Source organism: Heteronotia binoei, chromosome 17, assembly GCF_032191835.1.
Source record: "Heteronotia binoei isolate CCM8104 ecotype False Entrance Well chromosome 17, APGP_CSIRO_Hbin_v1, whole genome shotgun sequence".
Classification (NCBI taxonomy): domain Eukaryota; kingdom Metazoa; phylum Chordata; class Lepidosauria; order Squamata; family Gekkonidae; genus Heteronotia; species Heteronotia binoei.
Window position 1 is genome coordinate 31294726 of NC_083239.1, and position 26443 is coordinate 31321168.

Consider the following 26443-nt stretch of genomic DNA (forward strand, 5'->3'; position numbering starts at 1 on the left):
TCCTCTTCCTATTGCTTATGGCGGATGTCATATCCTGCACAGCATCTGGAATCCAAAGCTGCTGCATTAAAGGCGAGTCCTTCGTCTGGAAGAGTTGAAGAACAATGTTCTAGGGTGTATCCTGAAATCTTCCTTCTCACAGACAGTGAAGGCATTTAACTTTCCTAATTTAGGGTTGTGACTTTAGCCTCCCTTTTCCAGACGTCAAGTAAAGATCAGCCTCACAGACAAAAAGCAGGGTAACAAAATACTGACACGCTTACCACAACTTCTAAAAGCAAGCGCAAAGACTGAAAATCCTGCTGATATCAAATGTGATTTTAAAAAAAAACCCTAGAGCAGATAAACACAAGGCTTTTTCCATTACAGGAAGAACCGCTTCAAAACCCAACGTTCCTATGCATGAATTTGGATCATAAATAAAAGATCGCCTGAAGTCATGGCACATTTCCTTATGGCTGTGCCCACAATAATTGTGAAAAAAAATCAAATAAGCAAAGGCGCTCGCTTTCCCTAAGCTTAATCAATTTCGGGGGGGGGGGGGGTTGCAGGATTCCACTACTGATTTCCAAACCTTTTCAGAATTATTCTGGCTAAAGACATGTTGATTGACAGGAAGGCCGCCCACTTAAGGGAAAGAGGGGGCAGAAAAGATGTTTAACGGTTACTAGAAGCCATCATAAAGCTACTTTGGGGGCCCTGGAACAATGTGCACAGTGTCTCCCCATCTTTAAGCATTGTGATCGGTGGAAATCTGTCCTTTCAAATAGTGAAAAAGGCAATGCTTGGGAATCGAAGTGGAGCAGGATTCTACATGCACAAGAAACAACAGATGTACTGCTCGCTGGAGCTCTGCCGGTGGGACGCAGTCGCCAGGAATCCTGCTAATACTGTCTCCCCACACACACATTTTGTTAACTGCAGGATTCAAATTTTGCCACCGACACCAGATTGTTCAAATAGACAACACGAGCATGTGTTCTGGTTCCTGTATTTTGCATAAAAGCAAAGTTTCTTTGGTGACTCCTTTTTTACAGAATATGAAAACAGCAGGCACAGTTTCTTTGGGGAGGCATTACAGAAAAGTACAAAGGAAAGAAGTTGGGATAAAAAACTTGCTTATGAAAGGAGAGCGACAAAGAGTTGGATGTTTGCATTCCCGCATTCCATCAGGACTAGGAATTAACTTTCATTCCCAGCTCTGATTCCCCGGCACTCTGCTCGAGTTTGCTTGGCTCCATGTACAGATTTCCCAGAATTCCTGGCTTATGACTATTTACAGAGCTTTTTGCCTCCCTCCTGTTCCCCAAGTTATAAATCTAAGTTTTGGCTGACAGGTTTCTGATACATAGACTTTCAATCAAGCAAGTGTTTTGGCTGTTCCCTCTGCAGAAGGACAACAGCGCAAACCCCCCAAACAAGAACACGCCACAAGCATTATGTACAACTCTTGGCTTTGACTCAAATAAAAGATAGATGACAGCATTGACTCTGAGCAGAGCAGCACAACTGGGCTATAGTTACACAATCTGTGCTGACCTGTGTCAGCTGGAAAGCCAACCCTTGGTGGCTGCAGAAGGCTGGAGCTGCAAAAAACAAAAAGTATTACAATCAAGGCATGTTTCCTCATTTTTCAACATTTTGGTAGAGTAGAATGACCCCCTCCCCAGCGCCATTCCTTCATCAGAGGCACAGGTTTTCGGTTTTTTTTGGGGGGAGTGGGGGAGGAACCTGTCCAGTTTTCACCACAATCAACTTAGGACGAGGAAGGGATTAAAAAACAACAACAACAAAAGTGTGGTGAGCACAGCGCTGGAGAGAAGCTTCGGTTCCTTATGGGGTGACTTCCCGCTCTCTTTACATCCCTGTTGGAATTGGGGGGCCAGGGTTCGGGGGCTCAGCAGCTGGCGGGCTGTGCAGGTGGGTCTCCTTGTAGACAAACCAAGCGTTTCCTGCCCAAAGAATCAGGTTGAGGAATCCAACAACCTATGTGGGAGAGAGGGGAGGAAACAAAAAACAGACTTTAGAACTGGACAGTTCTATTCGTGGGATGTTATGACTCTGTCACAATCAGAACGTTGGGCACAGTTTCTACATTTCCTGCTCGAGAAGACTGTGGCACAATATTATGTCATCCGTGTGACTGTTGTCTCTCAAACATGTTTGTACTTGACAGCCTGAACCGTACAGAGAACAGAGGGAGAGCTTAGTTGTCCCCTAAAGTGCACGTTACAGATCGCTTCTTCTCTTCCTTCCTTACACTGAAGAAACAACCTGAAGAAAGAGAATACATAACATTTCCAGTGGCATCCAATGAAGCTGATGAGCAGTAGATTCAAGGCAGATGAAAAGAAATGCTTCTTTACACATATTACCCAATATGGAATTTGCTGCCAGAGGATGTAGTGATGGTCACAGACATAGATAGATAGATTCATGGAGGATAGGTCTACCGTATGTGTCTACAAGCCATGATAACTAAAAGGAACCTCCACATTTAGAAGCAGTCAAGCTCTTGATCTCAGTGCTAGGAGATAGCATCAGGGGAAGGCCTTGGCCTCTGATGCCCTGTTGTTGGCCCTCCAGAGGAACTGGCTGGAGGACAGGTCTATCAGTACCTACTAGCCACAGTGACTAGAGAACCTCCACATTCAGAAGCAATCGACTTCTCAGTACCAGTGCTAGGAGGCAACATCAGGTGAAGGCCTTGGATGCTGTGTGAGACTGGATACTGGACTAGACAGACTACTGGTCTGATCCAGCAGGGTTCTTATGTTGCTTTTCTGAACACCAGATGACCCAAGCCAAAGCTGTTACTCATTTTGTGAGACTAACACAATTATTAGGTTTTTGGTTGGTTCTGTGAATTCAAATGTATACAAGGTTTTATTTTTCAAGTTTTTTTAACTTAATTTTTTGGGTTATTCAAATGCTATAGCTCACACTGATCTCACAGGTAAGGACAGAAAAAATGAGTGTTTAGTGAGCAACTCACAAAAGCATATGAGAACCTCCTGCAAAAAAAAGTAAAATCCAAACACATATGGGCCCTGAAACACATATGGGCTCCTTAACCCACTTTGGCTTCTGAAGGCAAACAAGACTTCTTAAAGGTTTCACACACATTAATGGGAAAACCTGCTTTAACTTCTGAAGACCAATGTGGTATTTTTTTTTTAAAGTTTCACACCCCTTAGGGATAAAATGCTGTCCTCCAGCAGTTAATGAAGCCTTAATCCAGGTTCCCCCAAACCAGCTTTGATCTTGGTTTCTGGTGGCTGTTGTTGTGCTTTATCCTACAGGTGTGTGAAAACTTTTTAAAAATCCTTCAAAAGTCAAACAGGTATAAAAATGCATGTGTGAAAGAAACCCAAGTGTCAAGCAAAACCCAAGGACAGGAAAACCACAAGCAGGCCTCTTCAGAGCTTACACAAGATCTTTTTGCTTAGGGTTCCCATCTCCAGGTAGGGAAATTTCTGAAAATCTGAGGGTGGAGCCTGGCGTGGGTGAAGCTGGGGAGGAAGCTCAGCAGAGGTGTGTTTCCATAGTGCCCCAAACTATAAAGCTGCCATTTTCTCCAGGGGAAATGACTTCTGTGGGTTGGAGATCAGTCTTAATTCTGGGAGAAGAGGAAACCTATTGGAAATCTCTGCAGAAGTGAAGTTGAATATTTGAGGGCTTGATGCTCCATTTTGAAATTGATGCATCTATATAGTATTATGTGAATAAGGTACCAGGCTCCTGAAAAAGGGAACTATGGCCTGAAACGATTGTTGGGCTTGGACACTTTTCTCCACACTTGTCTACACTGGAAAAGTCTAACAAGAGTAATTCGGAGTCAAACTACTTTTTTTTAGAGACTCTTCACCCTATTCAGGATGAGGCTTTTTGCTGACATTGTTGCTGCTGAAGGATTTGGACTTTACTTGTTGAACTATCTACCTGAATTTAACTTCTGTGATAGTGGATTTGGACTTTACCTGAATTTAACGTAGGATAGTAAATTCTGGTATAATTTATATACAATTGTTTTCTTTTTTAGTTGGTACTTTCCTGAAGGTAGGCAATCCCAGACTCTGCTTGACCTGCTATTCCAGGGGTGGCCAATGGTAGATCTCCAGATGTTTTTTGCCTACAGTTCCCATCAGCCCCAGCCATTGGCCATGCTGGCTGGAGCTGATGGGAATTGAAGGCAAAAAACATCTAGAGAGCTACCGTTGGCCACCCCTATTTATTCCAATGTTCTCTAACTGCCGTCAGGCAGATCCCATGGCCGGCTCCTCTGGAAGACATGTATGTCCCAGCCGCTACCTCCTGATTTTGATTTTATTCCATTTTTAGTGTGCCCTTCCCACAAATGGGCTCAGGGCGAGGCACAACAGAGTCATAACAACAAAATACATATAAACAAGATTAAAACGATCTATATTAAAACCACAATCTAATATACAAAGATAGCAACCAAAATATAATTCATACATTCAATCTGGTGAACCTCCTCCCCAACACCTAAAAAGACCAAATCTCACACTTACCACAGAGACGTTCAAGGATCCCATACTGCTGACTTCATCAAAAAGACATTTCACTTTTCCACTTTTACAAGGATCAAGGCTACCCAAAAGACTGGAGCCAGTGGACGTTTTGATATCCGTGAGGGCCTTCGCCCAGGCAGATGTGCTTACCAGCCACAAGAAAGAAACGACCACGGTGACAATGAAGTCCTGGAAGAGGAGGGAAGTGGCAAGACAGAAGAGGCACCATCAATCTCTCACACACAGAGAGATTTCTGTGGGTGTCTCACATGCACAGAAACTATTCATGTGGTGTTTCCTGGGCTGACGGAGCCAAAATTTGTGGAATGACAATCACCCTCACCACCCGCCACAAGCTAGCTGCACATCACCTCTGCTGGGAGATGGAGTTGGTTCTCCTTGCTCTCCCGAGGCTTTGAAAAAGCAAGCTGCAAGTGCCAGTTCCCTAGTTCTTGCAAGATTCCTTCCCCTTATGAGAGTTGAGCCACCCTAGTTACTGCATACGCAAGAGAAAACAGGCAAGGCTGTCATCTTGAAGTTTAGTGTTTCAGTGTATTATAAACAAAGGCCATTCTTCAACACATCTGTTTGGGTGCGGCTTTCCTTTTGTTTGCTTCATTACATCCCACCTTTCTCCCCCGCAGAGATTGAAAATGGTTTAGGGCATGGGCTCCCCAACATGGTGCCTGTTGACGCCTTTCCTGGCGCTCACCAAGTGTTCTCACAAAGTGAGCAGGACCAGACTGGGCTTTTGCCTAGCAACAGCTCTGATTAGCCCCTGCAGATTTGATTGGCTGTGCAGATTTTTAAAAATACTGGTTTGGCAGCTGCCACAGTACAAGGATCTTCACTGCAGCAGCTGTTTTGCGGCAGCCATCTTGTGGCTGTGCCCACCATGCTGTGCCAGAATTCAAAAGGAGTGCATAGGCTCAAAAGATTAGGAGGCCCTGGCTTAGCACATTCTCCTCACAACTCTGTGAAGTAGGTGAGGCTGAGAGTGTGTGACTGGCCCAAGGTTACCCAGCCAGTTTCCATGGTAGAACAGTGATTTGAACTGGGGTCTTTTATATCCCAGCCCAACACTCTATCTCCTTCATCATACTGGCTCTCCCCTTTGGCTTCTTCTACCAGTTCCACTCTTAGCCACTATGCTACATGACTAACTGTGGATAGTAACACTACTATCCTGCCTTCACATGCAGTATAATTTTTCTTCTTATGCAAACTCTACAGCAGTTTAAGTGTTTCTTTAATTAATAAATTCTTGTATGACAGTGAGTGTATGGCAGTGAGAACTGAACCCAGTTCTTCAGATTAGAGTCTGCCATTCTCAACCACTACACTAAACTGGCTCTCCTGCTTCTCTAATAACCCCTTTCTTGCAATATTTCCCAAACATTTTGGATGATTTACCATATAAACCAACTGCTTGGGAATGAAAACTGTTCAGTTCTTGCTGTTGCTAAATACATTTTGGTAGCTCTAAAAATCCAAGCTAATGACATTTCTTCATCCTTACAATACTCAGGATGGAAGCCTGAGGGATGGCTTGGAATCTTCATAGATTTGAATCTACACCACTTTTTAAAATTTTACTTCTCTTCCCTTTAAATTGCCAGGTCTCCTGTTCTTTTGAATGTTAACTTCATCTTTCTTATTCAGTCTAATAGCCAGAATGAACTGATCCAATATGGCTTCTCTTATGCTCATGTTGGATCCAGTCCAACAACCTGTGCCACACCGTGGCCAAAAACCAGGTGCCTTCAGGAGGAACCAATGGGCCATACAGACCTTTTGAATCAACAGAAGAATAATGCACTACGTAAGCCATTCCTGAGCCTGAACACACATGGTGCTGCCTTATACTGAATGGGACCACTTGCTTATCAAGGTCAGTATTGTCTATCCTGAATGGCAGTTCTCCAGGGTCTCAGACAAGTGGTCTTTCACATCAGCAACTGGAGATGCTGGGGACTGAACCTGAGACCTTCTGCATGCAAGGCAGAGGCGCTTCCACAGAGTCACCAGCCCCTCTGCTCCAAATTCTGTGAAGCAGATGTGCCCTAGCAGTTCCCTGGCAAAACAGGAGACTTGTTTTGCCTTAAAAAACTAAGATGGTCTTATTCCAGTGTAACCTTTTATGGCCTAGAACATAGTTCTTGAAATGCTAGAAAAAAGCCTCCATATAAGAGTACGCTGGAATCCAATTTCGTTGATCTTATATCACAAGACTCTGTGTTTATTTTTTGCTGTGAAGGATTAAAACAGCTAACCCCTGGAATTATACGTGCTGATTATTTTATCTCCCTTTTGTTTACACCTTCAGGAGAGTCAACAGCCTCCAGCATGATCAATGGGTCCTGCCAATATTTCACTTCCTTTATGGAGGAAAAAAATCAGGAGTCACATCCATCCAGCAAGGCTGTCACTCTAGCAAAGGAACAGCAGTGGTTTTAGAACCTTCGATAAAATGGCCATCCATCTGCCCCAAAAACCAGTCCTCTCACCATTATTCGTTTTCAGTGCGGAACAATAAAAGCTTTTTGAACACCCTCTCAGCACAAGCTGAAAGGGAAGGTGCACTCCATACAAATGCAGAGGACACCTTAGAGAGCATGATGAAAGGTTCCCTATTAGGTGCAGGGACACCCCAGCAGATGCATAAGTGCTTGTTTTCTTAGGAAGGCAAACTGTGGAGGAAAGAGCATCTTCACACATGAAGGCCACTGTGCTCTACACAAGCAAGTAATGGTAAATGACCTAAGATAACCTGGTGAGCAGATAGTCAAGTCTAAAGTCTGGGTGTTCTTTGTGGAGATGAGTGGGAGGGTTATTATTCCAGAATAACAATCTTAGATTGTGTATGTAAAGAAGCATCAAGCTGCAGCCAATTTATGGTCACACAAAAGAAGCTATGCAGAAATAATGGTGGCTGTGGACACAGATAGCTTCAAGAGGAAACTGGATAAGCATATGGAGCAGAGGTCCATATGTTATCAGCCACAAGGTATAGATGGAACACTATGTCTGGGGCAGTGATGTTCTGTATTCTTGGTACTCAAGGGGCAACAGTGGGAAGGCTTCTGGAGTTCTGGCCCCGCTGGTGGGCCTCCTGAGGGCAGCTGGGTTTTTGGCTACTGTGTGACACAGAGTGTTGGACTGGATGGGCCATTAACCTGATCTAACATGGCTTCTCTTATGTTCCTGTTGGATCCAGTCCAACACTCTGTGTCACACAGTGGTCAAAACCCAGGTGCCTTCAGGAGGTTTTTGAGATAAGAGACAAACAGAGGTAATTTGCCACTGCCGGCATAGGAACCCTGGTCTTCCCTGGTGGTCTCCCATCCAAGCACTAACCAAGGCCAACCCTGCTTAGCATCCAAGGTCCCACAAGATTGGACTATCCCAGGCTATCCAGGTCAGGGTAATCCTAAATGAGTTAAACTAGCTCAATTGGACCCTGCCTTGATGGTCAGGATACAACTGTGCATGCAGAAAGCATGCAACACTCACCAGTCCTCCTGTGATCCAGCAGCAAAGGAGAGAGAAAGAAGAACTGTGTTATAGCCCAGTTTTTACAGTACAGCTCTTCAGGCATGAAGAACAGTCTTTCAGAGACTGTCAGGACAGTGGTTTGGTTGCATTTCCATTCATGACCTAATTATACAGCACATAGTTCCCTGCTCTGAGTCCTGTCAAGCAGATGTGTGCTTCTGATTTGCACAGAACCCTTCTCCCAGAAGAAGAGCTCTGCACAATATGAAAACTCGCTATGCCCATGATGAAAAGAGATGGTCCATTAAACAGTTTTACTCCAGTGTAAGCTCTTATGACCTAGAACATGAAGTGCTAGAAACGGCCTCCATGAAAGAGTATGCTGGAATCCAATTTTGTTGATCCTTAAGACACTGCAAGCCTCCATGTTTATTTTTTGCTGCAAAGGACTAACACAGACATCGCCTGGAATTATATATGCTGATTATTTTTACCGTTATCCCCCAAAACCATTTTGTTTACACCTTAAGAAGACTCAACAGTCTCCCGCAAGATCAACAGGAATTCTGGAATCTCTTTCTTTGGGGAGAACAAGGTGATCCCTTCTGTAAATATTTTAAGCCAATATTTTAAATTATTTTTTTTCTCCCTTGGGAATCAGAGAATTAAAAAAAAAGATACACACACACACATAGCTACATCCCAAACTACAGTTGAGAGGAAAGACAATGCCCCCCTTGCAAAGACTTGACAGACAGACAGACCGAAGGCAAGTGCCTCCTCCCAAATTAGTGCTATAAAATTACAGGGAAGAAAGATGTGGGCAACTCACGATCATGGGAAGTTTACCAGCGCCTCGATACAGATGTAAGAAACACAGGTATACCACCAGGGCAGCGATACAGTAGAGGAACACGAAGACAGCAAAAGTCACGAAGAACTGAGCTGAAGATGAGAAGTCTCCCACCAGGTGGTACTGTTCAGGCCAAGTGCCATTACAATTTGTCTTCTCTGAAAGGATGAGCGAAGCCTTGTTCAACCTTGAGTTGGGGGGGAAGAGCACATTTTGAAATTCGGTTTCTGACCACAAAATTCTCCACAAACAGGAAAACCACAAAAACCAGTCAGGATCAAGCAAAGAAGATCTGCATCCCTCATATCAGGGGGTCTCCACTGTTCTCCAGAAGAATCCAATATCACCCATGCACTCAAAAGATAAATACAACAGAATATTGACAAAATGATGGAACTTATGTGAGGGAAGTGAAAGGTCAATGCGGCTTGGGGAAAAGCCTCACACAGGGCCTGGGAAGCCACTGTGGCTCAGTGGTAGAGCATTTCCTTTGCAGACAGACAGTCCCAGGTTCAAATCTTAGAATCTCCACTTCAAAACAAACGAACAGTATTAGTTGATAGAAAAATCTCTACCCAAGACACTGGAGAACTGCTGCCAGTCAGAAGTGGTCTGACTCAGCAGAAGGCAGCTTCATGGGTATGTGTTCATGTGGGCTAGGGACAGGAAGAATGTTCCTGTCGGCAGGAAAGAAGGGTGGAGACACAAAGGCTGATGGAACACTGGGCTCACAAGCAGAAACCTGAGGGAAGGATGGATGGGGAATGGATAAGGCAGGGAACCAGACCAATAATAACCTAGGAGTAGAGGAGGAGTTCTACAATGGTGGGAAAAGAGTGGACAGGCAATGGAGTTTGAAGGTGAGCAACCATGGGCCAAGGAACACAGAAAGTGTAATGGCCTTGAGCAAGAGGAGCTGAATTCTACATCTGAGCAGTCAAACTATGATTTCTGGCCTCCTCCTCCTCATACTGATATATCAGTACTACAAAGATTATTCTCCAGTGAACAAGGCCTTTGTCTTGGACACCAGGCTGAATCAAACAGTTATGTCCAATTCCAGAAAGAAGCTTTATGTATGATTCCAGACTCCTCCTCTACCCACCTACCTACAACATCTCAGGCTGAGGGCCTTTCCATCACCAATAAGGGCTGTCAGCCTCCAGGTGGGGGCAGGAGTTCTTCTGGAATTACAATTGATCTACAGACTAATTACTTGTTGGATTGCCAGAAGAAAAGGGCAGCTCTAATCTATGGCATCACATCCCTGTGGCCCTCTCTCCTCAAACTCTGCCTTTCTCAGACACCACCCTCCAAATCCTCAGCAATTTCCCAAACTGGATTTAGCAACCCTAATTAACTGAAGACATTAGGGATCGAACCTGGGACCTTCTGCACACCAAACAGATGCTCTGTCACTGAGCCACAGCCTTTCCCTGTACAGTGATTCAAAGCTAAAAAGGCTTTGAAAGGTAGGCAATCTTGTTCTGCCTCTGTCCAAGCTGCACCACTTCTCAAAGGTAAATGCTCTTACCTGAATGGGTATCCAAAATCAACCTTAGCAGTCAGGTTTTCACTTATGGGACAATAGAGTTTGATTTTTGTAGTTCCGCTGTAACTGCCACAGGTGGCAAATGCAAAGATGGCAAAAATCTACAAGAGATTGGAGCCAGAATAAAAAAGAAAAGGTAAAAAAGGGTGGTTAATAAAGAAATGACAGGCAACAATATGAGCATACTTTTCAAGGGGCACCCATATAAAGCTTCCTGGTGCTCTATCAAGGTCATAAGCCACTGGGGGAGGGGCTTAATTGTCTGCTTTCCTAATTTGGGATCATGGCCATTAAGCTGCTGCCTCTCTATGGAAAACTCTGGGTTCTCCTTGGGTACAAGAAACTTAAAGACTATCCCAGACTTGAATGGACAAGGGGGAAATAAAAAGTGAGATTTTAGCAATATAAGCCAGCATTGTTTAGTGGGGAAAGTGATGGCCTAGAATCTGAATCTTCAGAAAGTTCATTCTGCCAAGGAAACCAGTAACCTTGAGCCAGTTACCCTCATCTCTTTCAGCCTAACCACCTCACAGGGATGTTGTTGTGAGGGCAAAATGGGGGAGGGGAAAACAATGTGAGCTACTTTGGGGTCTCACTGAGGAGAAAAGTTGGGTATACATATCTAAAAAAATAAATAGTTGGGGAGGCGAAAGAAACCCACACTGACTATTCTTGAGTTATGTAAAATTTCAGTTCAGCTCTAAAGAATTCTCATCAGGACCCTACTGACTAGTCTCAGCAGTAAACTAAGTTATCACACTACATTTTCTGTGATTAGGAAAGAGAAGGATCCTCTGGGTTTGTCAATTTCCTTGTACTTCAGTGAGCTTCCTCCTTGGTTTAGGCAATTATTGCCCAATGGAACCAGTATTACTAGAAGCACTCCCTGTCAGTCTCTAAGATGACACCCGCACAGCCTGTGGAAGTTGCTACATGGGTATAATTGCTGTTTTGTCTGATTTTTAATACTTTATGTTTACATAGTCCAAGTCCTGCTGCTAAAACTAGCCCATGAAAATGGCCAAATCTGCATAAATTGGCTCTGTTAACATTTGGTAGCAATTTATAAAACGCAACATTGCAGTTTATGTTTAGTATTCCAATAGGCAGAAAGTTGTAGAAAGCCCCCTCCCCCTTTGCTAACTTTGTTCCATCTTCTAATATCCCTCAATCTCGGCACATGTATTTACGCAGTGAGTGATTAAAATGTAGAATTCACTGCCAGAGGGTGTAATAATGGTTACAGGAATAAAAGGGGATGAGATGGATTCAAGGAGGATATGTCTATCAATGGCTACTAGCCATGGTGACTGAGGGGAACCTCCACATTCAGAGGTGCTCAGCCTCTGAATCGCAGAGCCAGAAGGGAACATCAGGAGAAGGCCTCGGCCTCTATGCTCTCCAGAGGAACTGTTGACCACTGCGTGAGACAGGATGCTGGACTAGACAGACCCTTGATCTAATTCAGCAAGGCTCTTCTTATGTTCTTAAGGTGCTTTGAACCAATTGGCTCATGAAGATATTGATGTTTTTGGTCCTCCCAGTTCACCCAGAATTTGGCATAATTTAAATCCAGGACATAGGAAGTCTGACAATAGAGAAGTGTGGAAATGGGACATCTAAGTCTTTTCCTTGAAAAGAATATGAACCTCCCTCAAGCAGCCACCATGTGTTACATCAGCTAAACAGCAGACATATGGAACATAGATAGTCCAGCACATTCTCCAACCCAAAATCCTCATCAAAAAAATCCATATTGTAACATTCTACTGCTGGCATTTTAGCAAAAGAGCACAGCGCAGTTGAAACAGGCAACTGATTTGTAGAACTAGTTGTAGAGCATATGCAAAGTGACAGACTGCACACTGCACTTGCTAGCATGTGAGAATATAATTTTACATAACTCCACCTACCACCTTCTGAGTCCATGCATCACATGGATCAGAGTGTTACCTCTAATGTACACTTGTCACATTTCTGTTGATGCAAAAGAAATCTTCTGGAGCATAAGCATTATCATTTCATATCTCATTCCCCCATGAAATACTCAGAGCTGTGTTTTAGCATCATGATAGACCCCTGTATCACCCATGGAGGCTGGTCCATTAGGGCAAATGGGGTACTGCCCACAGCCACCTCTTGCTTGCCTCCTCACCACTGCTTTTTTTTGTTTTTAAAAAGGTGCCCATACTTACATATAAGGTTGCACTGATTTCCACCAATTCCCTCCCCTAGGACTTGAGAGAGCCCCCACTCCCAAAGTGCTGGCACTCAGTACTGGCATGTATCACTATAAACAAAAAAAACCCCACCCCAATCCTTAGGAAACTCTCTAGGAACTGGCAGGCTGCCAGCTACAAAGACAAGTTGTTTACATCTGTGTCAGTCCAAAAGAAAGGCCGAGAACCATGTAACGATACCCTTTATCAGGACCAATCCAATGGTACACAGCATGTTAGCTCTGCAGTCAGCCACCATCTTGTTTAAGGCTGCCAACTAGCAAGATTTAACAAGATTTAACATGCAGAAAAGAGCAAGAGCTAAACAACATCGCCTGATAACTGCAGGGAGATGAACAACATCCCCTGATAACTGCAGCTCAAACTTATCTTAAAAGCAGGGGTCATTTTGTAGAAAAACAGGTGGCAGAGCTCATTAGCATAACTCATTAACATACGCTGCCCACCCCTCAAGCCAACAGCAACCTGACGCAAGGAGAACCCTAGGCGAGCAAGACCTGGTTGGGCTGGCTAGAGATCCAGCCAACCCAAGCAGGCCTTGCTCACTTGGGGCTCTCCTTGGCTGCTGGTCTCAGAGTCAAAAAGCCAGCAAGCCACCCCCCTGCCCAAAATCACATGAGTGGAGAAACTGTGGCATGGGCTTCTCCAGGGGTTAATGAGGGCTGATGGGGCCGTGGGAAAGCCCCTGGAGGCTGGCTGGCTGCCCGCTCTCCTAATCCAGGGGTTGTTATGAAGCTGCACCTACTATTCAATGGACAACATAGGTGGGGAGGAGGGAGAGCCCTCAGAAAGGTTCAGGAGCTGCACTCCTGTGAGTTCCTGCTGAATTCAAGGCCTGCTTAAAAGGAAGGCTAGAGCAGGGGTCCTCAAACCACGGCCCGCAGGCCAGATGCAGCCCGCTGAGGACGTTTATGTGGCCCGCCGGGTTATGGCAAAATCAGACCGGAAGTGACGTTCGACCTAAACTCGCGTTAGCAACGCACACTTCCAGCACTGGGCTGAGGCGGCGGAGACAGAGTGTGAGGTGATACCGAGGTGAAGTGAGTTCCCAGGCCGGGGTGTGTGGTGTGGGGAAGGGAGAGAGATGCAGAAGACGGAGAACTGACGGCCCGCGGCCTTGTACAGTAACGGCAGTCCGGTCCTCCAACAGTATGAGGGACAGTGAACTGGCCCCCTATTTAAAAAGTCTGAGGACCCCTGGGCTAGAGGGACCTGTTTAAGAGACTGCAACTTTTGTCCTTGTTTGACTCAGTAAGATTGCCAACAGGACTGGAGAAAAACGCCCTGTCCGTTTAATAGAGGCTTGGGGGGGGGGGGGGGCACAAAGTTTTTATGAAGATCCAGTAGAAATTTGCAAAACTGAGGAATGACTGGAGTTGCCTCTGTGTTTTAGGGGGTTCCCAGTTCAAAACATCCCAAACTTTGGCCAGGTCCATCCCGAATCCCTTTCTGGACACTCTGGAACAGAAAATCTAGTTCCATTTTGTGGAACTTGCATATAGACAACTTAGCATACAATTTGTACAATGTTGTTATTACTTCCCGCACCAGTTTTACATGGGATTGCATGTCATATCCACAAAAACTTTTATTATTTTATATTTTTCAAACCAGCATAGTACAATAGTCAATTATCAGTTTCAGACACAACAACATAATCTCCCATTGTTTGTCAGTCAGGTATAATTAGCCTTGAAGTTACATAGTAAAATTCCCTTCCAGCATAAATCAAGACAGTATAATAATCTTATGGACTGCACATTTACTAACTGAATCCGTATACAGAGTCTATGTCAATTTTATCTAATACCGGGTACCATTTAGCATAGAATTTTCCAATTGCTTTAACAGGGTCATGCGAATCTATGTCAGCGGTAATTTTCTCTAAGGTAATATACTCCCATATCTTGCGCATCCAACTATCCACGCTCGGAGGGCTAGTGGATTTCCAGTTCTGAGCTATGATAGTTTACCAGCTGTTATGAGTGAGATAAGTAGTGAGATTTTGGAAGAAGATGTCTTGACAGATTGCCAGTTGTTTAAAAGAATAACATCAAACTGCTTGGGAACTGTTACGCCTGTAATATAATAGAGGCTTAATGGGGTATTATTTACCGGGTGATGATATTTACTGGATGCCATGAAAACCTTCATGCCTTTTTCCACACATTAAACCTTTATAGGGAGAGGGCATCTTTCTCCAGGCCTGCTGGCAACCCCTATAAGTAAAGCCAGAGAAGCTTTTCTTCTCCTTTACACCAGACCCATCCACAACAAGTACAACTAGTTTCCTCGGCAGGGAGCTGCCCTTCTGGCTCCTTCTGAGTCCCTGATTGGTCAAAGGATCCACTGACCAGGCTTGTCAATTTTTCTTCTGTCCTAGGGAAGTGAGAGGGGAAGCAAAAACTGACCAATCAGGGACTCTCTCAGATGGCAACGTCTGATGGCTACCAAGGCCCAAGTGAACTAATCAACAGTCTCTTTAAAGCAGGGGTGGGGAACTTTTTTTCTGCCAAGAGTCATATGGATATTTATAACATCATTCGCGGGCCATAAAAAATTATCAACTTAAAAAACAGTGCTCCGCTGAGGGAGAATGATTCAGGCCAGCAAAATTAATGTAAATAATTGTTTTTCTACTTGAAGTCATGTGGGGAGAGCCTAATCTGGCACACACACACACACGGCCCGCTGCCCTAGGCAAGTGCATAGGTCCAGGACTTTTTTGTAGAAAAAGCCCAGCAGGAACTCAGTAGCATATTAGACCACATCCCCTAATATTAGCATATTAGGTCACACACTCATTAGCATATAGGGTCATACACTCCTTAGCATATTAGGCCACACCATCTGGAATAATCAAGTGCAAACTGAACTGTGACAGTAACTTTTCCAGGCCCTGCAGCAATTCTGGCCGGCCAGCCAGGCCCCAGGGAGGCTGCCGCAGAGTACATCTGGGCCCTATGATCCCTGTCTGGGCCTGGGGAGGCTGCTGCACAGCGTGGCTGGGCCCTACGATCCTTGCTAGCCAGCCAGGCCCCAGGGAGGCTGCCACATGGCTCAATTCAGCCCAGCAATCCCCGAGGGCCACACCAAGTGACCTCGAGGACCATATACAGCCCTCGGGACAAAGGTTCCCCAACCCTGCTTTAAAGCCTCCATTTCCCTCCTAATCAGAATCAGGCCTGTACAAGAGAATGAAACTAGGGTTGAGTGGGGGGAATGTACGTATTTCACACAAAAGATGGAAGCCATTTTCTGTTAGTAAGAGGGGGAAACCTGGAAAGAAACCAAATAGGCAGGGCTTTTTTTGTAGCAGGAACTCCTTTGCATATTAGACTACACCTAATATAGCTCCTCCTGGAGCTTACAGTAGGCCCTGTACTAAGAGCCCTGTAAGCTCTTGGAGGATTGGCTACATCAGGGGTGTGTGGCCTAATATGCAAAGGAGTTCCTGCTACAAAAAAAGCCCTGCAGGTAGGGGTTTCCCAATAAAATTTTACAGGGAGGAGGGATACTGCTCTTAAACCATTTTCCCTAGTTGCAAAAGTTAAAGACCACGGGGGAAGGATGATGGAAGGTAATTCTTTCAGCAATTCAGTTGCTAAACAGAAAGGAATTGGAGGGGAAAAGCTTAGCGATGGGGTGTCAAGAGGGCTCCCCAGGGCTCTTATCCATTCCGTGAGCAACTGGTGCTGTTTTCAGCCTGTGAGGGAAAAGGGGTCACGGGCAGTGTTCCCTCTAAACTGAGTTAGTGTGAGTTACCTCACAGTTCTTTAGCCTCCAGTTCACACATTTTTGTCTTAGCTCAGGAAAAATGGCCCCAGAGTAAACTAATTTATGCAGCAGCTCACAATTTTAATGTCAGTAGCTCACAAAGAGTTTTTGCTCATAAGACTCCACAGCTTAGAAGGAGCACTGGACACAGGAGGACAAAAAGAAAAAAGTGTCCCCTGGAGATTTTGGAAACTGGCTCTATGTCAGGCCTTCCCTTCAGCCCTGCTGATTCTGTGGGAAACATAGGAAGGATGAGAACTGGGGGTGGGGGGGATGTGGGACAGCCAGACTTTTGTGGGTTCCCCAGTAAACTAATGGCTTTCGCTGCTAGAAATCAATTCCTTTTCTTTGCATCTTGAGTAAAAAATAATAATTGGGTTTGCCTGTGTCCTTAATAAAGTTTGTATCTACAAGTACTGTCATTACAGTTTACGACGTACACAGCCCAGCCCAACAAACTGATATTTATGTCAGATCCAGTTCTCGTAACAATGAGTTTTACGCCTCTGGCTTAAGAGGTTTCCCCCCACCATTTCTTATCCAAAGATATCATTCTGCGGGGCCTGTTCTGCCAGGCCTTCGAGTGAGGCAGCAGGGGTTCATCTCAGCCTCTTTGCTCCAGCCCGCAAATTTACTGAAGCACCCACTGACTCCACCAGCTGGCCTTAAAAGGTTTATTTTCTGTAGCTGCTTTCACCTTTGAATTTTATTGTTTTGACGTTTTTTACTCTATTGTAATTTATTGTAATGAACCTATTTGGGGAGGGCGCAATAAAAATCTGAAAAATAAATAAGACCAAACTTTCTTTAGAATGCAATATTATTAGGGTTACCAATCTCCAGGCAAGGCCTAGAGTTGTCCCAGAATTACACCTTTTCTCCAGACTACACCGATTGGTTCCCCTGGAAGAAATGGCAGCTTTGGGAGGTGGATTCTATGGCATCACTTCTCTGCTGAGATCCCTCCCCTCCGAAATGCTTTCTGCTCTGAAGACTTTCCTGAGAAATGCCAAGTCCAAAGACAGGTTCAGTATATTAGCAGTGTTGTCCATAGGATAATGGCTGATAAAAGTCTGGGATTTCTTTTAACTACAGAAACAATGGGACTGTTTGCAAGTCAGAAAGAACACTGGGCTAACTTCACCTGCACATGGGCATTAAGAAACAAGAAAGAGGATCGAACCCAGGTAAGAAACTATGCCAAGGTCTGTAACTATTTGCAGCCTGTGGGTACCTTTGGAATTCTGACACAGCATGGTGGGTGCAGCCATAAAATGGCTGCTGCAAGAGGTGGAGCCGACCACAAAATGGCTACTGCAGCTTTCTTTCAGTCACACTGTGAAGATCCTGGTGGTGAGGTGGTAGCTGCTCTGAAAGCAACGTATTTAAAAATCTGGAGAAACAATCAAATCTCCAGTGCTCAAGCACAATCTTTGCTGGGCAAAAGTCCTATCTGGCATCACCCACTTTCTCAAAATACGTAATGGTCATCAGAAAAGGCACTGGTGGGTGTTACAATGCCCACAGGCACCACGTTGGGACCACTGGATGATTCTATCTATCTATCTATCTATCTATCTATCTATCTATCTATCTATCTATCTATCTATCTATCTATCTATCGAGAGGCCTTGAATTCAGCAGCAGCTCACAGAAGCACAGCTCCTGAACCTTTCTGACAGCCCCTGCTGCTCCTCCTCCCCACCTACCTTGCCCATTGAATAGTAGGTGCAGCTGCATAACAATCCCTGAATTAGGAGAGCAGGCAGCCAGCCACTAGGAGCTTTGCCACACCCCCAGCAGCCCTCATTAAACCCTGGAGAACCCCATGCCAGCCTTTCTCCACTTACGTGATTTTGGATGGTGGGTGGCTTGCTGGCCTTTTGACTGTGGAGGAGGGAGAGGCCAAGGAGAGCCCCAGATGAGCAAGCCCTGCTTGGACTGGCTGGATCTCTAGCCAGCCCAAGCAGACCTCGCTCGCCCAGGGTTCTCCCTTCTTGTGTCAGGTTGCTTTTGGCTGGTGAGGGTGTGTGGCATATGCTAATAAGCTCCACCACCTATTTTTCTACAAAATGACCCATGGGGGGGGGGGGAGAGAGTATATATGGGACCAAAATTAGAATCAGCTGGCTTCACCTGCCACAGATCATCCTGCCCTCTACTCCACCAGGTACCAGCTGCCACTGTGCATCACCTGGTATGAATTATTCAACAATGAGTTTAACCACTAAGCAAAGGTTTGGATAGACTTTCTCCATTCATCACATTCATTCACATTGCCCAGTTCATTTTATTTACTTGAAACAGTCAACTCAGAGAGCCCTAGGTAACAAACTATAAAAAAAACATTAAGATAAGCTTTAAAATACATCTAACAGTGAAAAACAATTAAACCAAAACACAAGCACATTATGTTTATGTATAAAACAGTGGCTAATTTGCCACTGTGTGTATGTTGGTAGGAAACTGTGACTCTCCCTGGATCCCCAATATCATACAAGAAAAATGACTGCATTGTTCCCCTCTCCTCCATTTTTTCCTCACAACAACAGCCCTGACAGGAACATTAGGCAGAGTGAGGATTCGAACCTGAGTTTCCCAAATCCTAGTCTAACACTCTACACCACAGTGCGTTATGCATTGTGTAATAAAACAAGGAATGTGTGTGTGGGGGGGGTGGGGCCTTGATACTTTTTGCCAATTACAAAGCAATTTTTTGTGAAACAGAACAATTAACTTTTAAATGTAAAAACGTACCAAATCGTAATAGTAACAGAAGAGTAAAGTTTCCATAAAATTTTAGTATCCACTGAATAAGTTCTTTTCTTGTCCTGGAGAAGCAGGGTCAAACTAGTTATTCTATTTCATTTAAGGGGGGGGGAAACCAGAATAGTTTAACATGCACTATTATAAAAGTATTTTTAAAGGTCCTAAGGAGGCAGCAAGCCAGTTCTTCCTGTTTAGAGGTCCCTACAGCAGCAAACAGGTGGCTGGTAGGAAAAACCTTGCTACGCTGCAAGAATGCCTCCGGAGAGCCACAGGGCCGGGGGCAAGCACTCATAATACCCTAAAGGTAATACCCTTAGTAAAAACAAAAATTCTGGCATCTTTCCAGTGGCATTCTAGTATGGACATCATGGGATATGTGGCAAATCACATTATAAGGTGGCTAAAAACCCATCAGCTAATAATACTGGACCAGCCAATGGACCTAAAGGCCAATGCTTCGCTAGATAAAAGTTATAAACTCCAGCAGCAATCAGGCAGTGATGTAAATGAGGCATACAAGCCAACCCTCCCACCAGATAAGAGTTGTAAACTCCAATGACCATGAGGCAGTGGTGTAAATGGGGCATACAGCCCAAGCCTCTCACCAGATAAGAGTTGTAAACGCCAGTGACCATGAGGCAGTGGTGTAAATGAGGCAGAGGTGCAATCCGGTTTCTCTTCCTCCATCCAGTACGCATGAATTTCAACATGGAATCCCAAGAATGTCAGCTGGTTGGGAATTGCTCTTATCGGTGAATTCCCAAGCTCCCGCAGGCCTCTCCTGGATCCTTTCGGCTTCTAGTAAAGAAGCCACTTTATGCAACTCAAAGTGGCTGCGGAGAAATAAGAGCCCTGGTAAGGGCTTTTTAAAAAAATTCAGATCCTTATTTACTAGATGGAACTAAGGAAATAATGCTATCATAGTAAGTTTAAGAAAAATTAAAGTATTAGAAGACTGGATTTGAAATATTATGACAATAATTGAATGCACTGTTAGAGTTTTCTATGAGCTTAGTTGAAACTGCAAATGTACAACTGTACAATTTGCAAATGTACAAACTGCTAATTCCTGTATATTATTTTTTTTTATTTCTTACTTCTTCTTCTTCTTTCTTTATTTCTTTGAGTTCTTTAAAACCAAATAGCATCTTTGAAATAAAAAATTCAGATCCCTAGGGCCCAGTACCAAGTTTTCAAGTATCAGGGTTTGACCTGATCTTGTACAGTGATGGAAAACACAACAAACTTCTCTGACATCTAAATCAAATTATTTTATGTACCTGTGCAATAAATAATATATTCCAGAGGGCAAATATTCTCTAAAACAACTATTTCAGAACTACAGAACACAGAAAATATTTCTTGGGGGAAATCTAAAAGTCCCTTGAGTATATTGACAGGTGTTTGTGTCATGCAGGATAAAGATAACATTTTGAATGATGAAAACTCCTTATGGATCTGCACGTACCCCTGTTGCACAGGTTTGCAAATTTCCAAACTGAATCCCAAGCAAATGGCACTTCCTATTTTCCAGAAGAGTTGGCTTTACAGTTGCAGTGATTGGCTGGCCTTTGTGACAGTCAGAAAGTCACACCCCCTATCCAGTCACAGCGGTGCTTCAATTAGCCCCTCTTTCAATGGCAATACGATGATAATACTATGTGCCTACTCACAATACAATACATGAGGAACTCCTGAAAACACAATACGTCCTATGCATCAGACAAATGCATTGTCGCTCATGCTCAATAACTGCAGTGCTTTCCTTTGTAAAGTTTTCACACACACACACACAAATCACCTTTCATGTATTATGGGAAACAGATTTTGCCCTAATTGAAACTCTTTTCTGGGCTTCTGAGCACAATCCAATGTGCAGATTTTGAAATGTCAAAGCCCAAAGGTATCCAGGGTGACTCTTAACAGCTCTCTACTTCCTATACAAACCTGCCCAAGCACCTGGAATCTGCAGCAGGGGCTCTTTATGTGCCCTGCCTGCCAAGGGAAAGTGGACAAGATCCAATGCTGATGCCACAGTTATGCAGCTCTTCCCCCAGAACATGACTTCTTTGCATTCACTGTACTTTCAGATTCCAGGCCCACCCAGCACTGTTTGCTCAAGCCCTTAACAGCAAACTACCTGCTACTCACATCTGCTGTTATCTTTCCCAAACTGCCTTTTTAAAAGGTCAGTTTATTATTATTATTGTGGATATTCTGTACCTTTTTTTTTTTTGCAAGGTGACTAAGCATGAAAAGACAGGATTTCTTATAACATGTAGTGCTCACTCTTCTCTTCCTAAACTTTTAACTTATTTTAACTACAAGTTGGGTTCTGGATCGTTCTACACATGCAAAAGAAGACTCTAATGTCTGACTCTCCTCCCCCCTTACAATTCCATATCTTCTGTGCTCTAAATTTCCACCCTAAAGAGGAAAACTCTGCGGAACAGGAAAGGTGAGGATTTTGAACAAACAGTGCTGTTGGCATTCCTCCAACAACCAGGAAGGGGGAAACAATTGGATGGGGTTGATGGAGTCTTATACGTGTAGAAAGGCAGGGTTTTTTTCCCTCCTTAGTTCCAGATAAAGAATTATTGTTTTCAAAATTAATACAATTTACCCAATCGAGCTCTCGCTGTGATCTCTGTGCTAAGGTAGTCCTTTTTTCCCCTCCTGTTTAATCTGCCATCTGTCTGAACTGCCTTCCATATTTTGAATCCCACTGTTGTTGCCCCCAGAGCTGGAATTCAAAGGTATGTTGCTTTTGAACCTGGAGGTTCCATTTTAGTCATAGTGGCAAATGGAGTCGCTTCTATGAATTTGCCTGATTTCCTTTTTGAAGCCATCACTGCATCCTGTAGCCATGAATTCCACAAGTTAATTACAGTTTGAGTGAAGCAGTACTTCCTTGTGGCTGATCCTGTTCTAATGCACGTTTCCAGCATTCCAGCCAGATGAAAAGTTCAAAAGGCCACGCAGTTTCCATCTACAGCTATAGACATACCCTTACTCCCCCCACCCCGATATTCTGCTGGGAACTTAGAACAAGAAGTGGGTGCTTGGAACCAAACCACGTTAATTGCTGCACACTGCACAGCAGCATTCCACTTTCTGCCTCCTACTGCAATTATCAGCAGCACATGGGGAGTGTATGCCTGAAACGTAATGAAATGATGTGCCTAAATACTCGTCAGAACTTTTCTCCACCTCCTCCAAAAATCTTCCTTTGGCAAGCCTGCCCAACACGCCCTATATTGCTCCTTCCAGCTAGGTCTTGCACGGTTTGCATTTAGAAAACAATCCTTCAAACACACAACTGAATTCCGCTGTGGAAACAAATCTACTGCAGCTGAGAATTCACAATCCTATTCCTCCAGTCCAACAATGCCAACAGCCTACCTATACCTTTGGGAAGCCGTAAGATCTGACTTGCTCCGACCTGAATAGCCCAGGCAGCCTAATCTTCTCAGACCTTGGAAGCTAGTCACAGTCAGACCTGGTTAGTATTTGGATGGTAGACCTGCAAGGAATACCAGGGTCATGACATGGAGCCAGACAACAGCAAACCACCTCTGAACATCTCATCTTGGGGATCGGAATAAGACTTAACAGCACTTTCCACCACCACCAAGATCTGACTCATGGCCTGATTAGCCTAGTTTGATCTGAGCTCTTTAGTGCTGGGAAGCTAAGCAGGGTCAGCCACAGTCAGTATTTGGTTGGAAGACCACCAAGGAAGACTGGGGTTGCTGTGTGGAGGAAGGCAATGGCAAACCACCTCTGCTTACTTCATGCTTGGAACAACTCCATGGTATCGGGCACCATCAGTTGTAACATCAGTTGCAACTTTTTAAAGATTTGACTGCAGAAAGGCCTGCTCTCAGTAAGACAAGGGAAATCACATGCATTCCACATTGTTGATGTCCCAAGGCTAATTCTTCCTCTGCCACCAATTTGTAAAATATTACAGAGTATAAATACAGAGCATCACTCAGGCAGCATCTACAAAAGCCTCAGGGATACCTTTTTACCACAGTTCGGCTGCCAATGACACAGTGTGATGCAGCACCAGGCTAGGATTTGGGAGGCCTTGGTTAAAATCCATTCTTTGACACCAAGTTCACTGGGTGACTGGGGCCAGCCTAACCTACATTGTGAGGCTGCTTGTCAGGATAAAATAATAAAGGGAAAACCATGTATACAGTCTGTGGGAGAAGAGTGAGAGAAAAACAGACTGAATAAATAGATGGTTGATGGGGGAGCATTGCTGTCTTATTCTAGAAGTTTTCAGTTCTGTTTGAATGGCTATATGTGTACATTATGACAGGGGTCCCCAACCTTTTTGACTCTGCAGAAACCTTTGAAATCCTGATACAGGGTGGTGGGCCCAACCACAAAATGGCTGCCATATAATGACTGCCACAGGAGGTGGAACCAGACACAAAATGGCTGCAACAGCTTACCTTCAGTTACTCTGTGAAGGCCCATCTTCAGGGGCCAATCAGAAGCCTTATAAGGTAAAAGCCCCACCCACTTTCCAAAAAACACTTGGAGGGCACCAGGAAAGGTGTCAGCACATGGGCACCATGTTGAGGACCCCTGCGTCAAAAACTCCATTGAGAGCACTTTCACAAGTTGCATATCAAAATAAGTGTTCAGAACACAGAGAATCATATGAAAACTCTCTTTTAAAAAAACTGACAGTATGCCAAAGGGAAAGGTTCTTGCCTAGCTTCCTCCTTGGAGAGTTAGTATTCTGGCTGCAATTTTTTTTTCTTTTTACATACAAAAGGTTTTCAAAGATACAGTTTCCAGTTTCTATTCTGACAGCATCTCACCAAACCATGCCACATTTTCCCAAAAAATGCGTTAAATGCGGACCTAGAATCACAACAGTGGGAAGAGATGAAAACCTGCAAAAACCATCCCTGTGGCGCAGAGTGTTAAAGCTGCAGTACTGCAGTCCTAAGCTCTGCTCACGATCTGAATTCGATTCCCAGTGGAAGCTGGGTTTCCAGGTAGCCAGCTCAAGGTTGACTCAGCCTTCCATCCTTCCGAGGTCGGTAAAATTACCCAGCTTGCTGGGAGGAAAGTGTAGATGACCAGGGAAGGCAATGGCAAACCACCCCGTAAAAAGTCTGCCGTGAAAACGTTGTGAAAGCAACGTCACCCCAGAGTCTGAAACAACTGGTGCTTGCACAGGGGACCTTTCCTTTCCTCCACAGTACAAGACCATCCATGCGTCCAGACCACAGTCAGAGTGCCAGTTCTGCAGAGACTTCGAGTAAACCAAAGCTATGTGGGCTGTTCTGTTCATGTTCAGCAATGCAACACACCTTGTTCACACCCACCCGCTTCTCTGGTTTGGCTTGCAAGCTCTATGTCAACCAAATGCGGCTCTTCACACATCTGAAGACGCAAGCAGAGAGGGCGGGGAAGCCTTACATCACATCTCATCTAAAACATTATCCAAGACTCTATTCCTCTTGTTCCTGCCAGTCCCTCCAAAAGGGCCTCGATCCAGGCCCTGTTGCAACACACGGTTTCTCGGCTTCCCTTTTGTCACTCTGGAAATTCCAGGGAATCATCTCAGTCAGCTGGCACAGTTCTCAGAATAGCCCTTTCTGCAAAACGCCAGAGTCAAAATTCAACCTGTACCGCATGCTTTACTGACAGAACAGGACGCTCTGGGAAGTTTGAGGTCGGTAACACAACTACTTGAACTACCAGCATAGTTTTGAACATGATCATCTGCATATAAGGCTGATTTGCGCTTTCACGTTCCTTCTTAAGAGCTACCCCCAGTCAGGAAGAGTCGTAAAGCAGATTCACTAAAACAGATTTAAAATAACAACTCTCCCCCTCCCCCCCCCCCTCCCGCTTCCTTGCACACAATCCGAAGCACATGCTCTGTTTGGAAGCACAAACAGCTAAGCAGCCCCACCCTGTAAGAAACATGCAAAGCGCTCAGAATAGTAAATAGTTATTGGGGGGGGGGGGCAGATGGCTTACCGCTTGCAATTCTAGTCTCAAAGTCCAGGCCCGAGGGTGGGCCTGGGCTTCCAATCGGACCCAGGGAGAGGGGGGAAGGACCAGCAGGCGCAGAGGCGCCCTGGTGTAATCGCAGGGTGGATCCTGCCTTCCTGGTCGACCTGGCTGCGGTGCACAGAGCGCTCCCCTAAAAAGGAGCGACCCCCCCCCCTTCCTATGCATACCGGCCAAGCCTCCCCCCCACCCCCGACTCACCCATTCCAAGGCCTTGATGAAGCCCAGCGGCTCCTTGGCGGGTCCCAGGTTGAACTGCAGCCCGGACATTTTCTGCCGAGAGAGAAAAGAAAGCGAAGGGGGTGGCGTCTGTCTCCCGGGAAGGGAGGAGCAGGGAGGGGAATAAGAGGGAACGATCGCGGGCCGCCTCCTCTCCCTACCTGAGTCACTCGCTCCATGCTTGGACTGCCCGTTCCGGGGGCCGCCGCCGCCGTGCTCACTCCGCCCCGGGACCGCCCAGAGCAAGGGCCGAGCGCTGGACAGCTGGCCTCTTCCCTGCCTGATCGCACATGACTACCACCACCCTACAAGGGGGCCGGCGTTGCCATTTTTATTAATAGCAAGGGTGGGCCAAACTGTGGCTCTGGAGCCACATGTGGCGCTTTCACACATATTGTGTGGCTCTCAGAGCTCCCACTGCCCCATCGGCTGGCTTGGAGAAGGTATTTCTAACTTCAAAGCACGTCTCCAAGCTAGCAGGCGGCTTAGAGAAAATGCATTTAAAGTTGTTTTCTTTCCACCTCTCTCTCTCCCTTCCCCCATCTATTTGCCTTCCCGCCTGCCTGCCTTCCAGCTCTCAAATATCTGATGTTTATGTCTTGCAGCTTTCAAACTTCTGACATTTATTCATGTGGCTGTTATGTTTGGTCACCCCTCTAACTATTGTAGCAAGAATTAGGTTTGCCATGCTCCTGGTGGGCTGAAAACTCCCCAGGAATTACAGTTTCCCTGGAGGTAGGGTTGCCCGGTACCCTCTGGCTACCCATAGGGGATTACCTGTTCCAGGCTGGGAAACTCCTGGAGATTTAGCAATGGAGCCTTGGGAAGAAAGGGACCTCAGTGGGGTATAATGCCATACAGTCTACCCTCCAAAGCATCCTTTCTCTCCAGGGAAATTGATATCTGTAGCCTGGAGATGAGCTATGATTTTGGGGGGTTCCCCAGATTCCACCTA

At 45.1% G+C, this 26443-nt stretch overlaps 1 protein-coding gene across 1 annotated transcript; it reads right to left on the reverse strand.

The window, feature by feature from the left end:
* Window positions 1-975: 975 nt before the first annotated feature.
* On the reverse strand, window positions 976-25788 carry LOC132586109 (synaptophysin-like protein 1). The gene is made up of 6 exons (XM_060258056.1): window positions 25650-25788; window positions 25471-25542; window positions 10418-10536; window positions 8863-9070; window positions 4536-4724; window positions 976-1986 (listed from the first exon to the last, which is right to left on the reverse strand). Exons 1-6 carry the CDS (start codon window positions 25665-25667, stop codon window positions 1858-1860), a joined length of 735 nt encoding a protein of 244 aa, XP_060114039.1. The 5' UTR covers window positions 25668-25788; the 3' UTR covers window positions 976-1857.
* Between the last annotated feature and the right edge of the window lie 655 nt (window positions 25789-26443).

Coding starts and splice junctions, on each gene's coding strand:
- LOC132586109 (XM_060258056.1), bottom strand. Junction 10,537..25,470: donor TCATCAAGGCCTTGGAATGG/GTGAGTCGGGGG, acceptor AATCTCTTGTAG/ATTTTTGCCATCTTTGCATT. Junction 1,987..4,535: donor GATCCTTGAACGTCTCTGTG/GTAAGTGTGAGA, acceptor TCTCCCACATAG/GTTGTTGGATTCCTCAACCT.